The 23,623-nt window shown below is 43.9% G+C and overlaps 1 protein-coding gene across 4 annotated transcripts in view; it reads left to right on the plus strand.

The window, feature by feature from the left end:
- Positions 1-23,623, plus strand: part of AK7 (adenylate kinase 7) — a 69,343-nt gene that overhangs the window by 35,385 nt on the left and 10,335 nt on the right. The window contains exons 7-14 of one of the 4 annotated variants that reach the window (XM_068991211.1): positions 332-420; positions 4,422-4,512; positions 6,342-6,419; positions 7,909-8,058; positions 11,724-11,852; positions 13,033-13,162; positions 19,882-20,010; positions 20,250-20,318. In XM_068991211.1, the coding sequence (XP_068847312.1) occupies positions 332-420; positions 4,422-4,512; positions 6,342-6,419; positions 7,909-8,058; positions 11,724-11,852; positions 13,033-13,162; positions 19,882-20,010; positions 20,250-20,318 (865 nt within the window). The remainder of the gene's footprint in view (positions 1-331; positions 421-4,421; positions 4,513-6,341; positions 6,420-7,908; positions 8,059-11,723; positions 11,853-13,032; positions 13,163-19,881; positions 20,011-20,249; positions 20,319-23,623) is intronic. The other 3 variants (XM_068991212.1, XM_068991213.1, XM_068991214.1) reach the window with 3 other exon arrangements.

Raw genomic sequence — 23,623 nt, forward strand, 5'->3', positions numbered from 1 at the left:
AGTGGGGGTACTTTGAAATTTTAATGCTCATAAAAATGAAAATTAAAGACATTGTGCATCCTGCAGTATGTTCTGTCTACGTGGATAACAGGCAGATGACTACTAAAGACAGCAAATGAAAAGTATTTCAGCCCTGAGGTTGCACTTTATTTCTCTTAATAGGATTTGATTAACTAATCTCATCAGAACTGATTTATAAGACATCTTAAGCTGATTACTTCATCAGATAGATAGATCTTTTTGAATGTCCCCAACGATGGCTCTCTTTGTGAGCTGTAATAGTCAGGCACATGGAATTGGGGGAAAATGCTTTTGCTTTTCTTTATTTTAGCTAGCTTGGTTGGGTGAAGTCCCTGCATTACCAGTGTTTGGAGATGGAACAAATGTCATTCCAGCCATTCACGTTCTTGATCTAGCAGGGTAAGTGTTCTCCCACCCATGTGACTGCCCTAGAATTAACTGACCGACGTGTTTGTTTCTTACCAAGTGCTAAGATCCTCATGTGTATTATTGTATTTCTTCTTCACAACAACCCTAAGTAAAAGGTACTTTTACCAGCTCCACTTTGAAATAGTGTCTGTCTGATGAAATAGTGTCTGTCTGATGAAATAATGATGAAATACTATTGAAATAGCGTCTGAGGAAATAGTGTCTGTTATCAAAGAGTTCCCCACTTCCGACAGCAAGTTCAAGTTCACCCTAGGAGCACAGTTGCACATCTTCCAGTGTTTTTCAGACTCACAGAATATCCCCAGATCCCCATATCCTTTGCACATGCTGACTTAAACACTAGGTAAGAGATGGGGTTCACTTTATTTGCAATTCATCACATCTGCATTTTGAGTTCCAAGAGCTTCATTCTGTTATCCCCTTGGCTCACCCCTCAGGAGGAAGCAGTGCCTGTCTGAGAGTCTTTCTGGTTTCTTTTTCTTTCTCTCTCTCTCTTTTTTAAATTTGACCATGTGGCCAGTAGGAACTTAGTTCCCTGACCAGGGGCTAGAACCCATGCCCCCTGCAGTGAGAGCGTGGAGCCCTAACCACTGGACTGCTAGGGCGATCCCCCTCTCTGGTTTCTAGCTCCCCTCTCTTTCTCTCTGTTAGTCCATCAGTCCCAATCCCAGGCAGTAGTTACTGGGAAACAATGAGACTTAAACTTCAGGACCCTTCCCCTGCGTGGGTCCCTTCCAGAGCCCTAAACTTAATCTTCATTATTGTTCTCAGAGAAGGATTCCCTAAGCTTCAGACTCTACTCAAAACCTCAATCTGCTCCAGGCCACATTAACACTGAACACGGTGAGGCTGAGACAGACTCTTCTTTTCTGCAGAAGCTTTACATTACCATATTATCAAGTTTTAAAGATGTGAAAGCATCTTTCATTCAATTCAGTTCAGTTGCTCAGTCGTGTCTGACTCTTTGTGACCCCAGGCCTCCCTGTCCATCACCATTTCCCGGAGTTCACTCAGACCATCGAGTCCGTGATGCCATCCAGCCATCTCATCCTTGGTCGTCCCCTTCTCCTCCTGCCCCTAATCCATCCCAGCATCAGAGTCTTTTCCAATGAGTCAACTCTTCACATGAGGTGGTCAAAGTACTGGAGCTTCAGCTTTAGCATCATTCCTTCCAAAGAAATCCCAGGGCTGATCTCCTTCAGAATGGGGTGGTTGGATCTCCTTGCAGTCCAAGGGACTCTCAAGAGTCTTCTCCAACACCACAGTTCAAAAGCCTCAATTCTTTGGTGCTCAGCTTTCTTCACAGTCCAACTCTCACATCCATACATGACCACAGGAAAAACCATAGCCTTGACTAGACGGACCTTAGTCGGCAAAGTAATGTCTCTGCTTTTGAATATACTATCTAGGTTGGTCAAAACTTTTCTTCCAAGGAGTAAGCGTCTTTTAATTTCATGGCTGCAGTCACCATCTGCAGTGATTTTGGAGCCCCAAAAAATAAAGTCTGACATTGTTTCCACTGTTTCTCCATCTATTTGCCATGAAGTGATGGGACCGGATGCCATGATCTTCGTTTTCTGAATGTTGAGCTTTAAGCCAACTTTTTCACTCTCCACTTTCACTTTCATCAAGAGGCTTTTTAGTTCCTCTTCACTTTCTGCCATAAGGGTGGTGTCATCTGCATATCTGAGGTTATTGATATTTCTCCCGGCAATCTTGATTCCAGCTTGTGTTTCTTCTAGTCCAGAGTTTCTCATGATGTGCTCTGCATAAAAGTTAAATAAGCAGGGTGACAATATACAGCCTTGATGTACTCCTTTTCCTATTTGGAACCAGTCTGTCGTTCCATGTCCAGTTCTAACTGTTGCTTGCTGACCTGCATACAGATTTCTCAAGAGGCAGGTCAGGTGCTCTGGGATTCCCATCTCTTTCAGAATTTTCCAGTTTATTGTGATCCACACAGTCAAAGGCTTTGGCATAGTCAATAAAGCAGAAATAGATGTTTTTCTGGAACTCTCTTGCTTTTTCCATGATCCAGCAGATGTTGGCAATTTGATCTCTGGTTCCTCTGCCTTTTCTAAAACCAGCTTGAACATCAGGGAGTTCACACTTCACGTATTGCTGAAGCCTGACTCAAATTGAAGAAAGTAGGGAAAACCGCTAGACCATTCAGGTATGACCTAAATCAAATCCCTTATGATTATACAGTGGAAGTGAGAAATAGATTTAAGGGCCTAGATCTGATAGAGTGCCTGATGAACTATGGAATGAGGTTTGTGACATTGTACAGGAGACAGGGATCAAGACCATCCCCATGGAGAAGAAATGCAAAAAACAAAAATGGCTGTCTGGGGAGGCCTTACAAATAGCTATGAAAAGAAGAGAGGCAAAAAGCAAAGGAGAAAAGGAAAGATATAACCATCTGAATGCAGAGTTCCAAAGAATAACAAGAAGAGATAAGAAAGCCTTCTTCAGCGATCAATGCAAAGAAATAGAGGAAAACAACATAATGGGAAAGACTAGAGATCTCTTCAAGAAAATTAGAGATACCAAGGGAACATTTCATGCAAAGATGGGCTCAATAAAAGACAGAAATGGTATGGACCTAACAGAAGCAGAAGATATTAAGAAGAGGTGGCAAGAATACACGGAAGAACTGTACAAAAAAGGTCTTTTTGACCCAGATAATCATGATGATGTGATCACTAATCTAGAGCCAGACATCTTGGAATGTGAAGTCAAGTGGGCCTTAGAAAGCATCACTACGAACAAAGCTAGTGGAGGTGATGGATTTCCAGTGGAGCTGTTTCAAATCCTGAAAGATGATGCTGTGAGAGTGCTGCACTCAATATGCCAGCAAATTTGGAAAACTCAGCAGTGGCCACAGGGCTGGAAAAGGTCAGTTTTCATTCCAATTCCAAAGAAAGGCAATGCAAAAGAATGCTCAAACTACCGCACAATTGCACTCATCTCACATGCTAGTAAAGCAATGCTCAAAATTCTCCAAGCCAGGCTTCAGCAATATGTGAACCGTGAAAGCGTCTTACATTATTAAATTAATTAAATTATTCCCATTACACAAGGACTCAGGGGCCTTTTCGATAGAATTTTTTTCCTGCTAATTTCTTGAAGATTGTCAAATATTTAACAAAAGAAGCTAAAAGAGGCAATGTCCTGTGAAATTAATATAAAACAAATATGAAATAGAGATTTATACAGGTGAATTTGTTTTATTTCCATTTGACTAGAAGGGAAGCTACGATAGAGGGAGAATCCACAGTCCCCTGACAATCTTCTGTTCACTGTTGTTTCTCTGGAATTGTTTTTCATCTGTATGCAAATCCCTGCTCTGCCTCAGTAGCTGTGTGAATTTGGGGAAGTTGCTTAACTTCTCTGGGTCTGATTTTCTCATTTGTGAGATGGGGATGATAATAGCCTTACTTGAGTGTTGTGAGAATTCAGTTGCGGTAAAACCTAGGGTAGCCCACAGCACAGAGTTGATGGCGTTAAGCCCTCAGAAATGTTGGCCATCATTCATTATTAATCCAAGGTGGGAAGCCTAAGCCACTCCGTGCTATGTGACTTAAGGAGTCATAGCTTTTGTGAATTCGTGACTTACTTTGTGAAAGGCCTTCCCCAAAGCACTGTCATGAGACTTCAATGAACTACTGAGTGAACGTACTTCATCGACGCAAGTCCTGACAGGGCTCAGCTACTCTTGTAAGCACATGGATCTGGTTTTCAATTCTGGCCCTTCTACCTTCCCAGTAACTCTTCAGCCCGAGAAATGTCACTTAACTCTTTACCAGCTTCCTCCTCTGTAGCCTGGGGACCATCATTCCAACCTTGACCCTGTTAAATCATCACAGCCCCTGGGCCCATGGGGGTAACAATCAGCGAATCCTGTTTACATAAACAAACATCTCCTGTGTTTATTCTCTCTGGGGATGATGCTCCCTGGGGGTCTGCAGAGTGATACAGAACATCATAGACCACGTGCCGAAGCTCCGCTACCTGGTGGCTGTGGACGAGTCAGTTCACACCCTGGAAGACTTTGTCAAGGTACAGCCGTGTCATCCCGGGCTGGGTGGCATCTGTTAAATCACTTTACCCCAGGCCCTCAAGGTGGAATCAGGGGTACTAACAAGATTGGGTGCAGGGTGGGGGTGGGGCCTAAAATAGAATATCCTTAAACCCAAGCTTGGGCTTCCCTGGTGGCTCAGTGGGAAAGAATCCACCTGCCAATGCATGAGATTTGGGTTCGATCCCTGCATCAGTAAGAGCCCCTGGAGAAGGAAATGGCAACCTAGTCCACTGTTTTTGCCTGGGAAATCCCATGGACAGAGGAGCCTGGCAGGCTACAGTCCACGGGGTCTGTACAACAACAAAACCGAAGCTTACTATTTGCATCTGCAGCTTACATATGCTTGGAGAAGGCAATGGCACCCCACTCCAGTACTCTTGCCTGGAAAATCCCATGGATGGAGGAGCCCGGTAGGCTACAGTTTATGGGGTTGCAGAAGAGTCAGACAGGACTGAGAGACTTCACTTTCACTTTTCACCTGATGCATTGGAGAAGGAAATGGCAACCCACTCCAGTGTTCTTGCTGGGAGAATCCCAGGGACGGGGGAGCCTGGTGGGCTGCCATGTATGGGGTCCACAGAGTCAGACACGACTGAAACGACTTAGCAGCAACAGCAGCATACATATGCTGGGAAATTACAACAATAGTCTCTCTCCAGTATATGCGCAGAAAGGAGCAGAAAAGGCCACTGTAGGGTTCAGACACAAATGACATACCAGAGTATGAGAATCTGTCTGTGACCTGTGCCCCAAGGTCAACTTGATAATGGTCAAGTTCTCCAAACCTACTGGCAGCTTCCAGGAGCTCTGGATCTTTGAAGATCTCCTCTCGCATCCAGGCTGCTCTGGCTAAAGGTCACCTTGTGGCCCAGCTGGCTCAGCCAGTGCAATCTTCCCTTGGCCCTCCCCAGGGCACCCTCTACTCATCTTTTTTGGGAGGAGGGTCCCACACAGAGCAGCATGTGGGATCTTAGTTCCCTGACCAGAGACGGAAGCTGGGCCCTCTGCAATCAGAGTGTGGAATCCTAACCACTGAACTGCCAGGGAACTGACCTCGACTCATCTTTACGGTTCAGCTCAGGCGCTTCCGTGCTGGTCCAGTGGCTAGGACTCGAGCTTGCGCTGCAGGAGGTGCAGGTCGATCCCTGATGGTGGAAGTACTTCCTGCCGAGTGCGTGTGTGCCCAGTCGCTTAGTGGGGTCCAACTCTGTGTGACACTATGGACTGTAGCCCTCCAGGCTCCTCTGTCCACGGGGTTCTCCAGGGACGAATACTGGAGTGGGTTGCTATTTCCTCCTCCAGGGGATCTTCCCAACCCAGGGATCAAACCCACGTCTCCTGCCAGTGCAGGTGGATTCTTTACAACTGAGCCACCTGGGAAGCCCACCGCTTGCTGAAAGGTGTGGCCAAAATAAGTGAATATTCACCTCGGACGCCTTCCTCTGCACCCTCCCTACCTCCACCCCACCCCCCCTGCAGCCCCAGCACCTCTTTTCCATATTCCTAACATCAGGCATTACACACCAGCATCTGAGTACACGTCTTTCTCTCCCTGTTCAGATTGGGAGCTCCCTGAGGGCAGGGATTGGGCTTTTATTTTATTCATCTCTGTGTCCAGTTCCCAGCATGCAGTGAGGATCCTTTGCTCTGTGTGGAACAAATAAACCAGTGCATGTCCTCAGGGCTCTCCCTCATTGCTTTGCAGATTTTTTTTTTTTTTTGGTATTATTATGTTTATATTTATTTGAGAAATTTTATATCAAAATCTTACAGGTCAACCAAAATAATATTTGTTTTTCTCTAACAGTGCATCAGTAGAAGTACTGGCCCTGGGAAAATCCAGAAAGTACCCAAGGAAAATGCTTTCCTAACCAAGGACTTAACAGTTAGTATATGAGAGATTTTTTTGTTTTGTTTTTCCTACTCTTTTCCTGAAGGTATTGCTTCTTGAGGGATCTGGAGTCAGAGGATCTGGCTTGCGGGTTAATTTCAGCTTCTCCTTTACAGTGGAAATTCTAACCTATGGCAACTTCTTCTCTTCTGTGAGTTTGTTTTTTTTTTTTTCCTTTGTTTTCTTTGCTTGTTTGTTTTTTCTCTGAAAATCCTTCAGAGATCATGGTCAGAAAATATATTTGAAAGCTGTCTAATGTATAAAATGCTATACAAACACTGGATGTTGTTCTCTTTGGCTCCTTTCTAAAATTCAAAGAGGAGGCTGAATTTCTGATTTCATCACCGCAACAAGAAGAGGACAGTTTTAGCCATGCAGTGCATTCTTCTAGCTTGTTTTAGGATATAATCTTTTTTTTAAGAAATAAATTCTAGCAAAAGAGTTGACTGGGCATGATTCTGAAAGGACTGATATCGTTGCTTGCTTCTGAGAAGCAGAACTGGGTGGGTGGTGATTGGGGCCAAAGAGGGCACTTTTCCCCTTCTACTTTTTTTTTTTTTAAGTGTTAAGCATAGTTGATTTCCATTGTGATGTTCGTTTCAGGTGTACAGCAAAGTGATTCAGTTATATACACATATATCTATTTTTTTCAGATTCTTTTCCCCTGTAGGTTATTACAAAATATTGAGTCGAGCTCTCTGTATGATACACCAGGTCCTGTTGGTTATCTGCGTTACATACAGTAGTGTGTATATGTTTCCCTTGTACTTTTTGTTCTTTTGGATTTTGAACCATGAGATTGCACTACTCAAAAAATTGGTAGAATTAAAAAAAAAACAACCTTTTTTTTTTAAAAAAGGAAGAAATCTTCCACTCAGACTTCTAGTATCTTTTTTTTTTTTGCCACATTGCATGGCCAAACCCATGCCTCCTGCAGTAGAACCACAGAGGCTTAACCACTGGACCAACAAGGAAGCCCCGCTCCCTACTCTTTGTTTGTGTAACTGCACAAGGCAGGACACTGCCCGCATTAGAGAGCAAGTGTGGGGAGACTTTGGGGTCACAGAGTCTCACTGCAGGTGCTCTGTCAAAACTTGTCATTCAGTCGCTAAGTCGTGTCCAACTCTCTGTGACCCCGTGGACTGCAGCAGGCCAGGCTTCCCTGTTCTTCACCATCTTCCAGAGTTTGCTCAAACTCATGTCCACTGAGTCAGTGATGCCATCTAACCATCTCAGCCTCTGCCATCCTCTTCTCCTTTTGCCTTCAATCTTTCCCAGCATCAAGGTCTTTCCCAATGAGTCAGCTCTTCCCATCAGGTGGCCAAAGTATCAAAACTTAGAGCTGTCTTCACTGACTTTCATGTTTAGTGAATGTGTCCATATTTTTCTTCAATAACTTTGATGATTTGGGTTTGTTATAACTGTCACATGGTCGGGGCGGGGGTGGCAGGAGACAAGTCTTTGACGTCCTTTTCTCTCTTAGCAAGAGAATATTGACCACTTACTGGTCAATTTGAGGATGGAAGCACTCTTTGTGAAGGAGAATTTTAACATTCGATGGTTCGCCCAAGCAGGATTTGTGGAAAATATCAACAGCATCCTCAAAGAGTACAAGCAAAGCAGAAGATTATTGGTAAGTATAACCACTTCCTATCTAAGCTTCTGATTTAAGCAAAGTACATGAGGCTTTGGTGTAAGTACACCAATGGAAGTACTTTTCTTTCACATGTCTGAATTTCTAAATTCAAGTTCTTTTTCATATCTGACCCGTTGTTCAGGTCTTGTTATGCCCAAGTCGCTAAATCTCCCAATGACCACCAGGGAGCTGGTATCTGATGCAAAAGCAAGAGAGTTTTTATTACCAAGCTCGAGCTGGGGCTCCCACTGTTACCAACGCAGTGGCTAAGGAAAGGAGCCCTGAGTTTTGGGTTACACTGCTTATATAGGGAATATTCAGGTTAAAGGGTAACAAAGGGGGTGTTCAGGCTGAAGGACTGCTGATTGGTTACCGTCTTCTATAGGGTTGTGTGTGGATTTCTGATTGGTTTTTTTTTACTTCCACGGTAAATCATTACTTCCATGGTAAATCATTACTTCCAAGGTAAATCACGAAGGTAAATCATTACTTCCAAGGTAAATCACAAAGGTAAATCATTACTTCCAAGGTAAATCACAAATTCTTGAACTTAAAGTCAGGAGGTTTAACCTAAGGGCTGATTGGCTCATGCACAGTGGGGCAAGTTTAAGCAATATCCAAAGTCTAAGTCTGTTGGCCCGGAACCTTTACAAAATGGAGTTCTTTTACAAGATGGAGTAGCTTAGGCTCTTCAGTCTAACAATCTACATCTATATTCTATGGAAACTTGCCAATCGAATATTAAAAATTTTTAAGTTGATGCTGATGACTGTTATGCTTGACACCCACTGAACATGATAGAAAGCCCCAGACTGAGTGTCACAGAGCTGTTTCTAAAGGGAAAATGTCAGGTGCCTTACTGGGCCATGTGTCACCTGGGTATCCATCTGGGTAGGCAGGAGGTAGGGAAGTCTGATGATTACTTTGATCTTTTCTGATTGGCCAGGGGATTTGCTGGTCATTTTATTTTTTTTTTTAAGATTTTGCTGTTGTTGTGGATCATTTTTAAAGTCTTTATTGAATTTGTTACAATATTGCTTCTGCTTTATGTCTTGTTTTTTTGGCTGCAAGGCATGTAGGATCTTAGCTCCCCAACCAAGGATTAAACCTGCACCTCCTGCACTGGCAGGCAAAATCTTAACCACTGAATCAGCAGAGAAGGCCCTGCTGATCATTTTAGCAATCACAACTTTCCGTAGATGTTCTTATCTCCATATTCCAGATAGGGAAACCAAAGCTCAGAGAGATGGAGCAATTTCTTCAAGGTCACACAGCTAGTCAGGGATTCAAACTAGCTAAGATGCCAGCTTAGCTTGAACGGCCGGACTGTGGAGCCTCCACAGCTCCATCTCTGAGGTCACATAAATGCAGCACTTGCCCAGATCTTTGGATTTCTCCCAGGGAGGCCTTCCAAAGATGAGAATGAATATGACAGGAGAAAGCATTTTGAAAACTACATTCTATGAGTAACAGGTGCTCTCATCGTTGAATTGCCATTGTGCATGGAAATACTGAACAAAAGCCAGCAGAGTTGCATTTGTAGCCTAAAAATCATACTTTCCGGAAAAGGATGCCTTGTTGAGAATCAGTAAAAGATGCACCACTTTGCAAAAGAAACGATGATGCTTTTAAGCATCTGAGACACCCACGATGGCTGTACTTGGAGACTGTCCTGAAGCACAGAACAATTCAAGAGGTTAGACTAGTGTTGTCATCTGCGGGTCAACTTAGAACAATACCAAGTCAGAGTGGAGATAGGGCAAGACACCTTAAAGAGACCATGTGGTTTCTGATGAGCAAAACTGGACAGAATATGATAGAAGGAGTAAGCATACCTAAAGATTAAACTGAGTCTGTCCATCCCTGGGGCGTTGGGCAGCAGGGCAGCATAGAACAGCAAACATGACCGAGGGCAATGTAGAGCCAGGTGCATTCAGCCACCTTGATCTATTGCCACTCAACAGCCCATTCATCCAGCTCTCCTCACTCTGATCAAAGCTCATCACGTATATTATCTATATGTGTCTGCCTTGAGGGGTAATATACCAAACACGTGCCCTTGGAGTGTTCTGAGCCCAGTGGCAGCCCTACTTATCATTATAAACGAGTAAGCTACCAGTTCCTGTTTTGTACCCTGATAAGGTGGCTTCCCTGATGGCTCAGCAGGTAAAGAATCCACCTTCAGTGTAGGAGATGCAGGAGACATGGGTTCGATCCCTGGGTTGGGAAGATCCCCTGGAGGAGGAAATGGTGACCCACTCCAGTATTCTTGCCTAAAAAATCCCATGGACAGAGGAGCCTGGCAGGCTACAGTCCATAGAGTCACCAAGAGTCAGATGCAACTTAGCAGGCAGCACACAAGGTGAGCATCCCTACCCCAGGAGACAGACCCACTCTTGCTGTGTGGATGACACCAGGCACGTGAAGCCTGCCCAGTTGACCACCGGCCCTCATGTCCTGGTGAAGGCACCCTGTGCCCCTCAGAGCCCAGCTCTGTGCATCAAGACTCAGCTCCAGTGTTGCTCTGCTGACTCCTACCCCCTCCATGCCCACCACCTTGGTCATTGCCATGACCCTGAGCGCCTGCCCCTGAGCAGACAGAATCATTCATGTCCACCACACCTTACCCAGCACCCCCACAGGGGCTCTGCTCACTCCCTTCGCAGCCTGACGAACAGTAATAACAATGGTAGTGGTGGTACTAATAATGATAGTAGTAATCATGATAATCAACTCCATGTATGAAATTATGTAACCTTTAAGCACATGGACACTCTGCCCATGGAAATTTCTTTTCTTTGGCATGATTTTCTTTTTTAATTTAAAATTTTGAAAATTTGCCTTGCAAAATACCAAGCTTCAGTTTCACAACCGTTTGAACCATTTCAAAAGAAATGACTTATTTTTCACCGGTATTTTTATTTCTGTTAGAAATAAACATTTGCTCACCAGTTATGAATGTGGTGAGCTTCTTTAGCATTCAAGCAAGTTTTTCAGCAGAGGAAAAAAATTTTTTAATGGGTGTATTTTTAAAAAACTAGAATAAATTAACTGGTTTAAAAAGGAAAAGATAATTCAAGACCAAGTTTAATCCCAGAAACAATGTTCAAGAGGCAATAAATTAAGCACTTTCTAAGAGTAGACTAGAAGCTCTTCTCTCTCTTTGCTGTCTTCACAAGGGTAACACTGCAAAGGTGAAATTGTAGTGTGGAATGCTCAAGTACTTGGCTTTTTTTGTTTTTAAGTACTTTTAGGGTGCTCCTGAGCACGACTGAGTGACTTCACTTTGACTTTTCACTTTCATGCATTGGAGAAGGAAATGGCAACCCACTCCAGCATTCTTGCCTAGAGAATCCCAGGGACGGGGGAGCCTGGTGGGCTGCCGTCTATGGGGTCGCACAGAGTCGGACACGACTGAAGCGACTTAGCAGCAGCAGGGTGCTCCTGAGCACAGTTTGCTGTGTCTTGTCCCCCATGCCCAGATCAGGACACATAGTAGATGCTCACTAAATACCAAGAGAAAGCAACTCTGGGCTCTTGATGAAGGACTGAACCGGCCTGCGGAATCCTGAGACTTCAAAGGGCTGATCCTTGAAATAAAGATCTCCACTTAGCTACAGATCATTGAGAGCCCCTGTGTCATCCCTTTTCTTCTCTTTTAGCCGATCAAGATTTGCATTCTCGGTCCTCCTGCTGTGGGAAAATCCAGCATCGCTGAAGTTTTAGCCAAATACTATAAACTGCACCACATTAAAATGAAGGATGTCATCTCTGAAGCCATAGCGAAACTGGTAACAATTTTAGCAACTTTATTGGGAATTTCAATAATTTAAAAATACCTTTTCTTAATCTTATAATTAAGAAGTCACTGATCTTCCATGGCATCCTTCAAAGAGATTTGTCATTTTAACTGGAGTTTGTTGTTAGCCCCTATTATGAAAATACAGAATCCCAAAGGGTTTTCCTTCGTAAGGTGGAAGCATTTTTCATGGGTGGACCTTAAACTTTTGTCTGTCTCTAGTTGTTGCTCAAAATATATCTTGTATTCTCTCTGTTGACTGTTATTCTTTTTAAAACTGTATAGTTGTACAATTTTAAAATTGTATAGGATAGTTAATTTATAATATTGTGTAACTTACACATGTACAATAGTGATTTACAATTTTAAAAGATTATATTCCATTTACAGTTATTATAAAGCACTGGCTATACTCCCAGTGTTGTACAGTATATCCTTGTATCTTATTTTAGAAATAATAGTTTGTGCCTCTTAACTTTCTGCCCTTACATAGCCCCTCCCCACTTCCCTCTCCACATTGGTAACCACTAGTTTGCCCTCTGCATCTCTGAGTCTGTTTCTTTCTGGTTATATCCATTAGTTTGCTGTATTTTTTAGATTCCATGTATAAGTGATATCATACAGTATTTGTTCTTCTCTGACTTATTTCACTTAGCATAATCCCCTCCAAGTCCATCCATTTATTGCAAGAGGCAAATTTTCATTATTTTTCATGGCTGAGTAGTATTCCATTGTGTGATATAAATATATATCTGTTGATAGACCTTAGGTTGCTTCCCTATCTTGGCAATCATAAATAATACTGCTATGATTGAGGTGCATGCATCTTTTCAAATTAATGTTTTTGTGTTTTTTGGATATCTGTTCTTGTTTGGTCACTAAGTCATGTCTGACTCAACTATGCTTACTAGGTGGTGTCCGTGGGTAGAAAGAGGGTTGATTCTTAAGTGGTTCTGGCATTAGCACAGAAATAGATTACTCGTCTGAAAGAGAGTAAGAAAACCCACAAGACGCTCGTGTGTCTTCATAGATACAAGCATCTCCTGTATGCCTGTCCTTGAGTACCTCCCCTGTTTGGGTAGCAGCCTTTTCCAGGATCGTTTGCCACAAGGTTTGTGAGCAGCCAATCAATGCAGGACATCATGCTGTTTGAATACCTTTGTGCTATGTAGGAGGCAATCATTACACCTAAGGATGTAACAGAAGGAGAAGAAGAAGGTGAAGAGGAGGAGGAGGACGATAATGTGGAGGACGCTCAGGAGCTCTTGGAGGGCATCAAGGAAAGCATGGACCAGAACGCAGGTAACCATTCTGTGATATTCCTGTAACAGTGGGTTTTTTCCCTTGTTATAAAAACTACTTTGTGTTGCTGTTCAGTTGCTAAGTTGTGTCTGACTCTCCAACCTCGTGGGCTGCAGCACTTTAGGCTCCTCTGTCCTCTACTATCTGCTGGAGGTTTTCAAATTCATGTCCATTGAGTTGGTGATGCTATCACTATCTCATCCTCTGTTGCCTGCTTCTCCTGCCTTCAATCTTTCCCAGCACCAGGATCTTCCATCTTTGCATCATGTGGCCAAAGTATTGGAGCTTCAGCTTCAGCATCAGTCCCTCCAATGAATGAATATTCAGAGTTGATTTAAGAGAAAAAAAAAAAAATGATGGGAAAGAACTACCTAAGTTTTAAAAAATTGTATGTAGTCAAAAGTATTTGTAAAGTATCAAAATCTGTAATTAAACAGCAAAGGACATATTAGGAAAAAATATTTACCACCAAATATGGCAAAGAGTTAATAGTTAATAAAATTCTCAGGCAAAGTAATAAGAAAATCATTAAGTCCTGAATAGGAAAACATGGATGAAAAACTTGGGCCAATGATTCACTCATTCAGGAAGAAATATAAATAAATAGAAAAATTTTCTCACTCACATGATAATTTTCACCAGTTTGTTGAACACATGCATTGCAGTAAAATGTCCCTTTAAACTTAAACTCTGTACTCATTCTTTCCTTACCCTGGGATGGAATTTCAGGCTGGTCCCACTGCAGCTCTTAGATAATAAGTAAATGGTTTCTCTGTCTATTCATACTTTAGGAAGGCCATTCCAGCCAAATAATCATAAATGAGGTTTTGAAATGAGATGTCTTTAAGGAAGCTTGCTACCCAGGCAGGAAAGCATCAGCAGCAGTTAGGAAAATAGAAACCATTTCATTTTTATATAATTGAGATCCCCTATAGCACTGGCTATGAAAGCGAAAGTCGCTCAGTCATGTCTGACTCTGTGACGCCATGGACTGAACTCTCCAGACCAGAATACTGGAGTGGGTAGCCTTTCCCTTCTCCAGGGGATCTTCCCAACTCAGGGATCGAATCAGGGTTTCCTGCATTGCAGGCAGATTCCTTACCAGCTGAGTCGCCAGGGAAGCCCAAGAATACTGGAGTGGGTAGCCTATCCTTTCTCCAGGGGATCTTCCAGACCCAGGAATTGAACCAGGGTCTCCTGCATTGCAGGCAGACTCTATACCAGCTGGTACAGAAGCGTTGGCTATAGGCCAGTCCAAAGTGTCAGCAAGGGTGAACTCTCATCCAGTGGAGAGTTCCTCCCCTCCCATCCTATCAAGCACCTTTGGTTTCTCTCCTCTTACTCATTCCTTCCACATTGCTGGTGGCAGTTTCCGACCCTCCAAGGTTGGGCTGGGGCAAGTGGGGATTAGGGAACGAGGTGGTGGTTGTTTAGTCTGTAAGTCATGTCCAACTCTTACAACCCCATGGTCTGTAGCCAGCCAGGCTCCTCTGCCCATGGGATTTCCCAGGCAAGAATATCGAAGTGGTTGGCGTTTCCCCTTCCAGGGGATCTTCCTGACCCAGGGATCGAACCTGGATCTCCTGCAGTGCAGGCAGATTCTTTACCATCTGAGCCACAGGGAAGCCAGGGAAGGAGGACAAAGGTGTAAACAAGCTCTCCCACTGAGGACCGCCCACTGCCTTCCCCTGGGGCACTGCTCTGGGCCGCCCTCTGTCTCTAGTCTTCTGACACTCCCCCTTCTTTCCTCCAGATGCTCTTCTTACTAGCTATTTATCTTCAGGACTCCTCACCCTCCTCCCAACTCTGGTTTAACCCTCCACCTCCTCCTCGCCTGCCCCTAAGCCACTCCAGTCTAGTTTACAGGGCAGAGAATATGTTTTTGTCTGCATACACTGAGGGTTCCTTTAAACCAGCTAGCTTTCTGAGTCTGGGTTTTTGCTTTGATATGGGCCAGGTGGGAAGGAAATGGAAGTTAGAATTCCAGAGAGATTTCCCAGAGGTAAAGGAAATAACCCTGAATACTCGTTGGAAAGACTGGTGCTGAAGCTGAAGCTCCAATGCTTTGGCCACCTGATGTGCAGAGCCAACCTCTTAGAAAAGACCCTGATGCTGGGAAAGATTGAGGGCAGGAGGAGAAGTGGATGACAGAGGATGAGATGGTTGGCTGGCATCACCGACTCAATGGACATGAGTTTAAGCAAACTCTGGGAGACAGTGAAAGACTGGTGTGCCACCATTCATGGGGTCCCAAAGAGTTGGAGACAACTTAGCGACTGAACAACAATACTGAGCATTCACTTAAACCAGCTGGTTATCTGAGTCTGAATTTTTGCTCTGGTGTGGGCTGGGTGTGGAGGACATGGAATTTAAAACCCCAGAGGTGAAGGTACGCAGAAAACACGGGTCAACACTTTAAGATATGACACTGCCCTTGCCTCGCCTGTTTCCCTCATAGCCCAGTTGGTTAAGAATCTGCCTGCAATGCAGGAGACCCTGGTTCGATTCCTGGGTCAGGAAGATTCCCTGAAGAAATGATAGACTACCCACTCTGGTATTCTTGGGCTTCCCTTGTGGTTCAGCTGGTAAAGAATCCGCCTGCAAGTGGGACACCTGGGTTTGATCTCTGGGTTGGGAAGATCCCCTGGAGAAGGGAGTGGCTACCCACTCCAGCACTCTGGCCTGGAGAATTCCATGGACTCAATAGTCCATGGGGTCGCAAAGAGTCAGACTTTCACTGAGCGACTTTCACTTTCACTTTCTTTGCATCGCCTGTGACAGCGGGGAATCCCCATCTTGGTTTCAGAGTCTTGCAGTGTCCCGGCTCTTACCATTTAGGGGAGAGGAAGGAAGCAAAACAAGACATCCCAATGTGAGGACACCTGTGGAGGAAGCCTGCAAGGCCACTTGGAAGGGTGGGGCCCGGAGACTGTAGGAATCCACAGGTGACTGTGGTCACGTGTACATACGCTGTAAGCCTGGGGTCCAAGGCCAGAACCAGACAGACACGGGGCAATATTTATTGACAGGATCATACAGTTGGTCTTTGCAAGGACCCCAAAGTCTTATCCAATGACTTTGTGTAAACAGGGTGACATGAAGTACTGACTGGGCTCTTTTCATGTCTGGGTGGGAGTGACCACACAGAACAAGAATTACGGTCGAGAGCAGTCATCACATCACTAAAGTTCAAGAAGGGCCTGTCCTTGGCAGGAGATTCTGTTCTTCCCACTGATGCTGTTGTTGCCATTCAGTCGCTAAGTCACATCTGACTGTTTGCAACCCTATGGACTGCAGCACACCAGGCTCCTCTGTCCTCTGCTATCTCCCAGCATTTGCTCACATTCATGTCCACTGAGTTAGTGATGCTATCAAGCCCTCTCATCCTCTGCCGCCCCCTTCTCCTTTTGCCTTCAATCTATCCCAGCATGCAGGAGAGGCCAAACTGGATCAGTAGCCACGGTCTCCAGTTGGTGCTAGTGATAAAGAACCTGCCTGCCAATGCCGGAGACATAAGAGATGCGGGTTCGATCCCTGGGTCGGGAAGATCCCCTGGAGAAGGGAATGGCAACCCACTCCAGTATTCTTGCCTGGAGAATCTCATAGGCAGTGGAGCCTGGTGGGCTACTACCATGCAAAGGGTTGCAAAGGGTCGGACTGAAGCAACTTAGCACGCACAGGGAAGGAGGCAAACCTCCTTACTGTCACTTACTGGCCCACCCACCTGCTCACTTTCGACAAGATGGCAATAGTGCCTTCAGTTCCCCTTAACCCCAGGAAAGTGTTTTTTTCTTCAAGTTTGTCCAAAACTCCTTCCTATTCACATTTACCTGAAACTTGAACACAGATCCAGGTTATGTTTAAACAAAAGAAGACCTGTGAACCCACGGTGCAAACCTCTGTGGAAATTTCATAGCATGAAGAGGCAGAAGTCCTCACCTGACCCAATGTGTCATCGTGTGAGTCTAAGAACTCCAGCAAGACGGAACTCACAGTCCCGCAGGGAGGCACCTGAATTCTTATCGATTCATGATTCCACTCCCGTTGGTCCCTGACTGTGCAGCCAAAATAAGGACTTGTTTAAACCACAGAATTCACTAGTTCTGGATCCTTTTTGCATTGTGGATTTGTTGAATCTGGTTGGTGGGATTCCAGGTGATCAGTGGACTACCCTTTTAACTAACTTTTCTGTGAGTCTGAAATTAAAAAGTTGGGGATGGGGTGAGAAAAATATGTAAATATATCAACTTTGTGGTGTCTCTACTGTGCATGCATGCTGAGACACTTTAGTCGTGTCCGAATCTTTGTGACCCACTAGGCTCCTCTGTCCATAGCTTTCTCCAGGCAAGAATACTTCAGTGGGTGGCCATGCCCCTCCAGGGGATCTTCCCGACCCAGGGATCGAACCCTATTATGCATGGATTATTTTAAAGACCTTGGTTGAACTTTTTTTTTTCTTTTTCCTGTATTTTGGCTGCGCTGCTTGGCATGCAGGATTTTAGTTCCCCGACTAGGGAACTAACTGGCGACCCCTGCAATGGAATTGCAGTCTTTCTTAACCATTGGACCACCAGGGAAGCTTCCCAGCTATCTATGTTTAAACTGTCTTTTAGCAATTATAATTATGGGTTAACATTAGCATTTTAAATATTACTGTTATTTGAAAGGCAGACTTAAAATTTAACAAAAAAAGAAAACAACGTAGCAGTGTGGTGTTTTAAGGCCAGTCCAGCAGGGCTGTGCTCATTTATTTTAAAGCAGAAGTAACTATCACCTTCCAAAATGCTCCGGGCCAGCCAAGGTCACGGCTGTATCTCCAGGAGGTCACGGTTCTCTAGAGAAAGGCACTTAGGTTTGGCCCTTTGTGTACTCACATTCCATGATTATCATAAACTGCTTGCTCAGGACTTCCCTGGTGGTACAGTGGATAAGAATCCGCCTGCCAGTGCAGAGTGCGCAGGTTCAATCCCCGGTCCAGGAAAATGCCACATGCCTTGAGGCAACTAAGCCTGAGCACCACAACTACTGAGCGCGTGTGCCCCCAACTACTGAGGCCCATATGCCTGGAGCACGTGCTCCGCAACACGAGAAGCCGCCGCAGTGAGAAGGCCGTGCACCACGGTGAAGAGTAGCCCCCGTTCGCCACAACTAGAAAAAGCCCGCGTGCAGCAACGAAGACCCAGTGCAGCCAAAAATAAAAGTAAGATAAACTGCTGCTCAAGCCCCCTTCTGGCGTATTGAGCGTTTAGTTCTGAAACAAACAGAACAAATGGCCAAGCTCACTGCCTGCAATAAACCAAGGGATGCCACGGAGGAGGCTGAAGCTCGATTTCTGAGTGTGTGCCTTTCCTTATCAGGGAAGCTTTTGAGAATTGGAAATACTGTTTAAATAAAACTCATCTTTGGATATCAGTGGATCCTTGAAATTTTTAAAATGTGGCTTTATTTCTTGACAGCACTGTGAACCTTACTGAAAAGGAATGTCAAATCACTTTGAGGAATTTCATTATGTTAAATAACATCTTTATCTTTTTGTTTCTGCCATAATATTTAAGTTTCTGAAAGATGCGATTATTTTCTGAGTCAGTTACCGCCTAATGGTTCGTGTGAAAATGAAAGGTGGAAGAAAGGAGAGGTGTTTTCAATAGATCATCTCGTTGTCATTGAATAATAAAAAAGGCTTCAAATTATTTTATATTATACATCCACTGATAAGCTGAAAGTATAGTGCTACCCCGGGAAGTTTCAGAGATCAGTTTCTAAACTCACCAAACTTGCATTATTGTTGAGTCGCTCGGTCTTGTCCGACTCTTGCGACCCCATGGGCTCTAGCCCATCAGGCTCCTCCATCCATGGGATTTTCCAGGCAAGAATACTGGAGTGGGTCGCCATTTCCTTCTCCAAAACTTACATTACCATAATGTATATATTAAGCCATATAAAAAGGCAGGGCTGTTTCTTAGAAGTGATAGCTGTTCAACAGTTAACAGTGGAAGGATAGATGAATATTTTAGAGAAGTTACATCATACTGTCTTGGAAACACTGTGACAGTTTTAGGACAAACTCCTCCTTCCTTAGCCTCCCCAAGCAACTGCAGGAACCCCACATTCAAGCTGCAGAGGAAACTGTCCAGTGGGGTAAAGGTCTGAAATGCCGACTGGAAGAGACAGGGAGCAGGGGACTGGTGCGTTTAAGGGTCAGGATCAAGCTTGATTTTTATTCAAAAGCAGCAAATATTTATTGGGCATGTGCTATTAATAAATCATGTGGCAGCAGCATGCAAGAATACTATCCCACTGAATTCTCACAACGGAAGCATTTTTTTATTATGTATTAAAGCATAGAAGTATAATATCAAAACAGAATTGAGTAAACCCTGAAGACTCTGGATTTCTCCACTTACTGCTCTTTCAACTTCATCCAAAAGTTGTAACCACGGTAAAAATAAAAACAAAAACAAAAACCAACCTGGACGTGCAGACACCAGCATTTGCTTCCCTTCTTTCTTGCAGACGAGTTCATTAGTTTCTCCTACTTTACAGGGCATTAGAAGTCATGCATCATGGTTTAAATACCACACCACATATTTTTCACTGTGATGCAAAGATAAGAGTTTTTTCAATAGTGATTTTGACTACACAAGAAGTTTTGAGGTCACTTTAGAATGTAACCTGTATATGTAGAATATGACTGCACAGTAATTTTCTTTTTTAATCAGGTCGCCTGGAAGATCAATATATTATCAGATTTATGAAAGAAAAGCTAAAATCCATGCCTTGCAGGAATCAAGGTTACATTTTGGATGGATTCCCAAAGACCTATGATCAGGCCAAAGATCTGTTCAGCCGTAAGTTTGGGTGTTCCTTTTATTTTGAATGTTTACATTCAGATAAGTTGCAACTTTATTGTTCAGAGTAATAATGGTCACAATTAAACAAAAAAAAATCAGAGGGACTATATTTAAAATACAAGCTTTCTTCATTATAGCTAGTTTTCACGAATGACTCAGTTAAAATATTTAAATTTTTGAGCTGTCCTTCATAATAATATGTAATGAACTCAATGATGTGTATTTTGTTTTACTAGAAGGAGATGAGGAGGAGGAGGAAGAAGTCAGAGGCAAAATGTTTCCCTATGATAAATTAATCATACCTGGTAAGTTTAAACTACTTCTACAAGGTCATATTTCAAGGAATGTCATTTGATATCTCTTTTGTACCGAAACAACATTTTTTATGTTGATAAAGTAGGTTTGTCTGTATCAGGAAAAAAGTAAAGCAATACCCTTAATATCAAACTTCCAACCTAAAGAATGCCCTGGGGGTCATGGACAGAGTCCCTTTGAGAACATTCATATCTGCTGTTCCCTCCTGTGACAGAGCAGAAAAATTAGCCAATCTGTTGGTGCCCTGACTTCTTTTTTGTTTTTTTTTTGTACTTTTCAAAAACTTGAGATATAGTTGATTTATAATAAATTTCAGGTATATAGCATAATACAGTATGCTGTTGCTGCTGCTAAGTCACTGCATTCGTGTCCAACTCTGTGCGACCCCATAGACGGCAGCCCACCAGGCTCCCCCGTCCCTGGGATTCTCCAGGCAAGAACACTGGAGTGGCTTCCATCTCCTTCTCCAACGCATGAAAGTGAAAAGTGAAAGTGAAGTCGCTCAGTTGTGTCCGACTCTTTGTGACTCCATGGACTGTGGCCCACCAGGCTCCTCCGTCCATGGGATTCTCCAGGCAAGAGTACTGGAGTGGGTCGCCATTTCCTTCTCCAGGGCATCTTCCCGACCCAGGGATTGAACCCAGGTCTCCTGCATTGCAGGCAGACGCTTTAACCTCTGAGCCATGTCTGCATAGTGATTCACAATTTTTTTTAAGTTTTTATTGAATGTGTTACAACATTGCTTCTACATTTTGGTTTTTCAGCCATGAGGCATATGGGATCTTAGCTCCCAACCAGGGATCAAACCCTCACCCCCTGTAGTGGAAGGTGAAGTCTTAACCACCAGACCACCAGGGAAGCCCTGATTCCCTTTTTAAAACATTTTTTTCCTTTTTTTTTTTTTTGATTTAACAATTTTTAAAAACTATGCTCCATTTGTAGTTATAACAAAATATTGCCCCTATTCCATGTGCTCTACAGTGTCCTGGGGAGAGTTGTCAGTTGGTGAGACCACCAGGGACTAGGTCACTGCCCTTCCTTCCTGCTCTGCTTTAGGTCCTGGCCATGCCATTGTCTTTTCTGGAAGACATCCAGAATCCAGAATCAAGACTGGGCAGAAAGAAGCTGCTCGGGTCCCTCACACCACCGCGAGTTTATCCTATTAGGTATTTACCCAGAGGTCTCACAACATACCCTTAAATAGAAGTATCAACAATGTGTTCCATGAAAAAGGATTTGCTGAGTACCTAGCAGGCGTTTCTTCTGACTCTGCCATGAACTGTAAAAGTTTCTTTTTTTTTTTTAAATCAGTTTGCATGAGGTTTAATCAAGTTCCGGTCATATGATAAATACAAGAATAGCTATTTTCTTAGCCATTTTTCTAGCCCAGGGATGTAACTTGGAAGAGGCTGCTCACTGTGTCAAAGTCCCCGAGAGAGACAATTCACAGCTGTAATCCTTTCCTCCTCCTGGCCCAGGCACAGCTTGAGATGAAGCTCCTGGAAGCAGAGACATCAGAGAGCAGTCATCCTCAAGGATGGATATATACTGTTTGCCTGAGGCAGGAACACGAAATGCCAGAGGAATGGGTTCTCTTAGGTTTCCCATTAATTTATGTACTTGCCTCCAAAAAGGTTAAAAAGTAAAGTCAACTGGTCTAAATAAGCGCATCTGTCCAGTTTATGAGACTTTAGCACTTCTGGGTGATAGGCATTCATTGTAAACCCCACGGTAAATCCTCCTGTTCTCCCTGAGGCAGCTGGATAAAATTCAGCTCAACCCACCAACTGCCACGTAACAGGCACGACTCGCGATGGGAGCTTGTTGAGCTGCTCCATGAGCTTGGGAGGCAGGAATTACTCCCTTGTTTACTGGATCCAGAGTCTGAAGTCCAGAGACTGATCAAATGTGAGGGCTTGAATTCAGACTCATATCTTCTCATCCCACCACCTCCAAAAACCAGAGCGCATGAAACCCCTCACTAAGATAAGAAAATGGAAACACAGGAGGTAAAAAGACACGCGATTCTTAGTCCTGATCCACGGGGCTGCTCTCTGCCGGGTATGGTCCAAACACGTCTATGATGAAATCTCTTTGGAATGTCTAGTCTGTTCTTTTCAATTAACCCCCCTCCCCCCCTTTTTAAAAGAAATTGTCCTCAGTTTCTCTCTTCCTGAAAAAAATCAGATCATTGTCTCATTTGAACTGTGGGATTTTAATTTATGGAAATGACTTGAGACGTGAGAGGCTAATGCCATTGAAAGAATTTATTGCTCAAATTTCCCCAGAGAAGGGAGTGTGGCAACCATCCAGGGCCAATGGGGGAAGCACCAGGGCTGGTCAGGAAGCAGGGGAAAGTCTAGGACGCAGCCTTTCTTGAGGTTACTGTGGGAAAGGCAGGGGATTGACTAGTATGAGTAGCTGCAGTGGGCTTTGGTCTCTAGCTTCTTGGTCCTGGCCGTGGCCCTGGGATGAGTAAAGGCAGGAGAAATATTAACTTGGTGGGTGAGTTACATAAAAGGGGTGGTTGGCTTGCATATGTGAAGTGTGCTCTCAGGGGTGGATAAAATGCTCACTGTCATTAATAATGATCCATGTGTCAAATATTCGATAAGCACTGACTGTGTTATACTGAACATAGATGTTTCATAGCATGAAGTGAGCAAATAGGTTGATCTATGAAAAATTAAAGTCCCAGGGAAGTCCCTGTTTATATTAACTTGGCAAATTGGCCATCAAAGCATTTTGCTCATAGCTGTGAGTCTCTTTGGGAAACGGTGATATTGTGCTGGAAATGTGGCAAGGTGACAATTGACTGGGAGGCTGATAACAGATATCACAGGGTTATTAGAGATTTGTATTTACAATTTCTCCTTTTTTATTTTTGGCCATGCCACATGGCATGTAGGATCTTAGTTCCTTGACCAGAGATTGAACCTGTCTCTTGGCAGTAAAAGTGTGGAGTCCTAACCACTGGACTTCAAGGGAATTCCCAATTTTTGCTGTTTTTATTGAAAGGAGGGAAGGAAGGAAAGCAGAAAGGAAGAAAAGAAGGAGGAAGGGAAAGAAAAACAATAGATCTCACAAAATCCCCATTGACTGGGCTTTCCAGATGGCTTAGAGGTGAAGAATGTGCCCAGTGCAGGAGCCGTAGGCGATGCAGTTTCGATCCCTGGGTGGGAAGGATCCCCTGGAGGAGGAAATGCCAACCCACTCTGTTGTAGCCACGCGTTCCGGGAAACAACCTCACTCAGAAGGACAATGCAGATAGTGGAGTGGAGTTTATTACACCAGC

The sequence above is a fragment of the Capricornis sumatraensis genome, chromosome 19 (genome assembly GCF_032405125.1).
Source record: "Capricornis sumatraensis isolate serow.1 chromosome 19, serow.2, whole genome shotgun sequence".
Taxonomy (NCBI): Eukaryota; Metazoa; Chordata; class Mammalia; order Artiodactyla; family Bovidae; genus Capricornis; species Capricornis sumatraensis.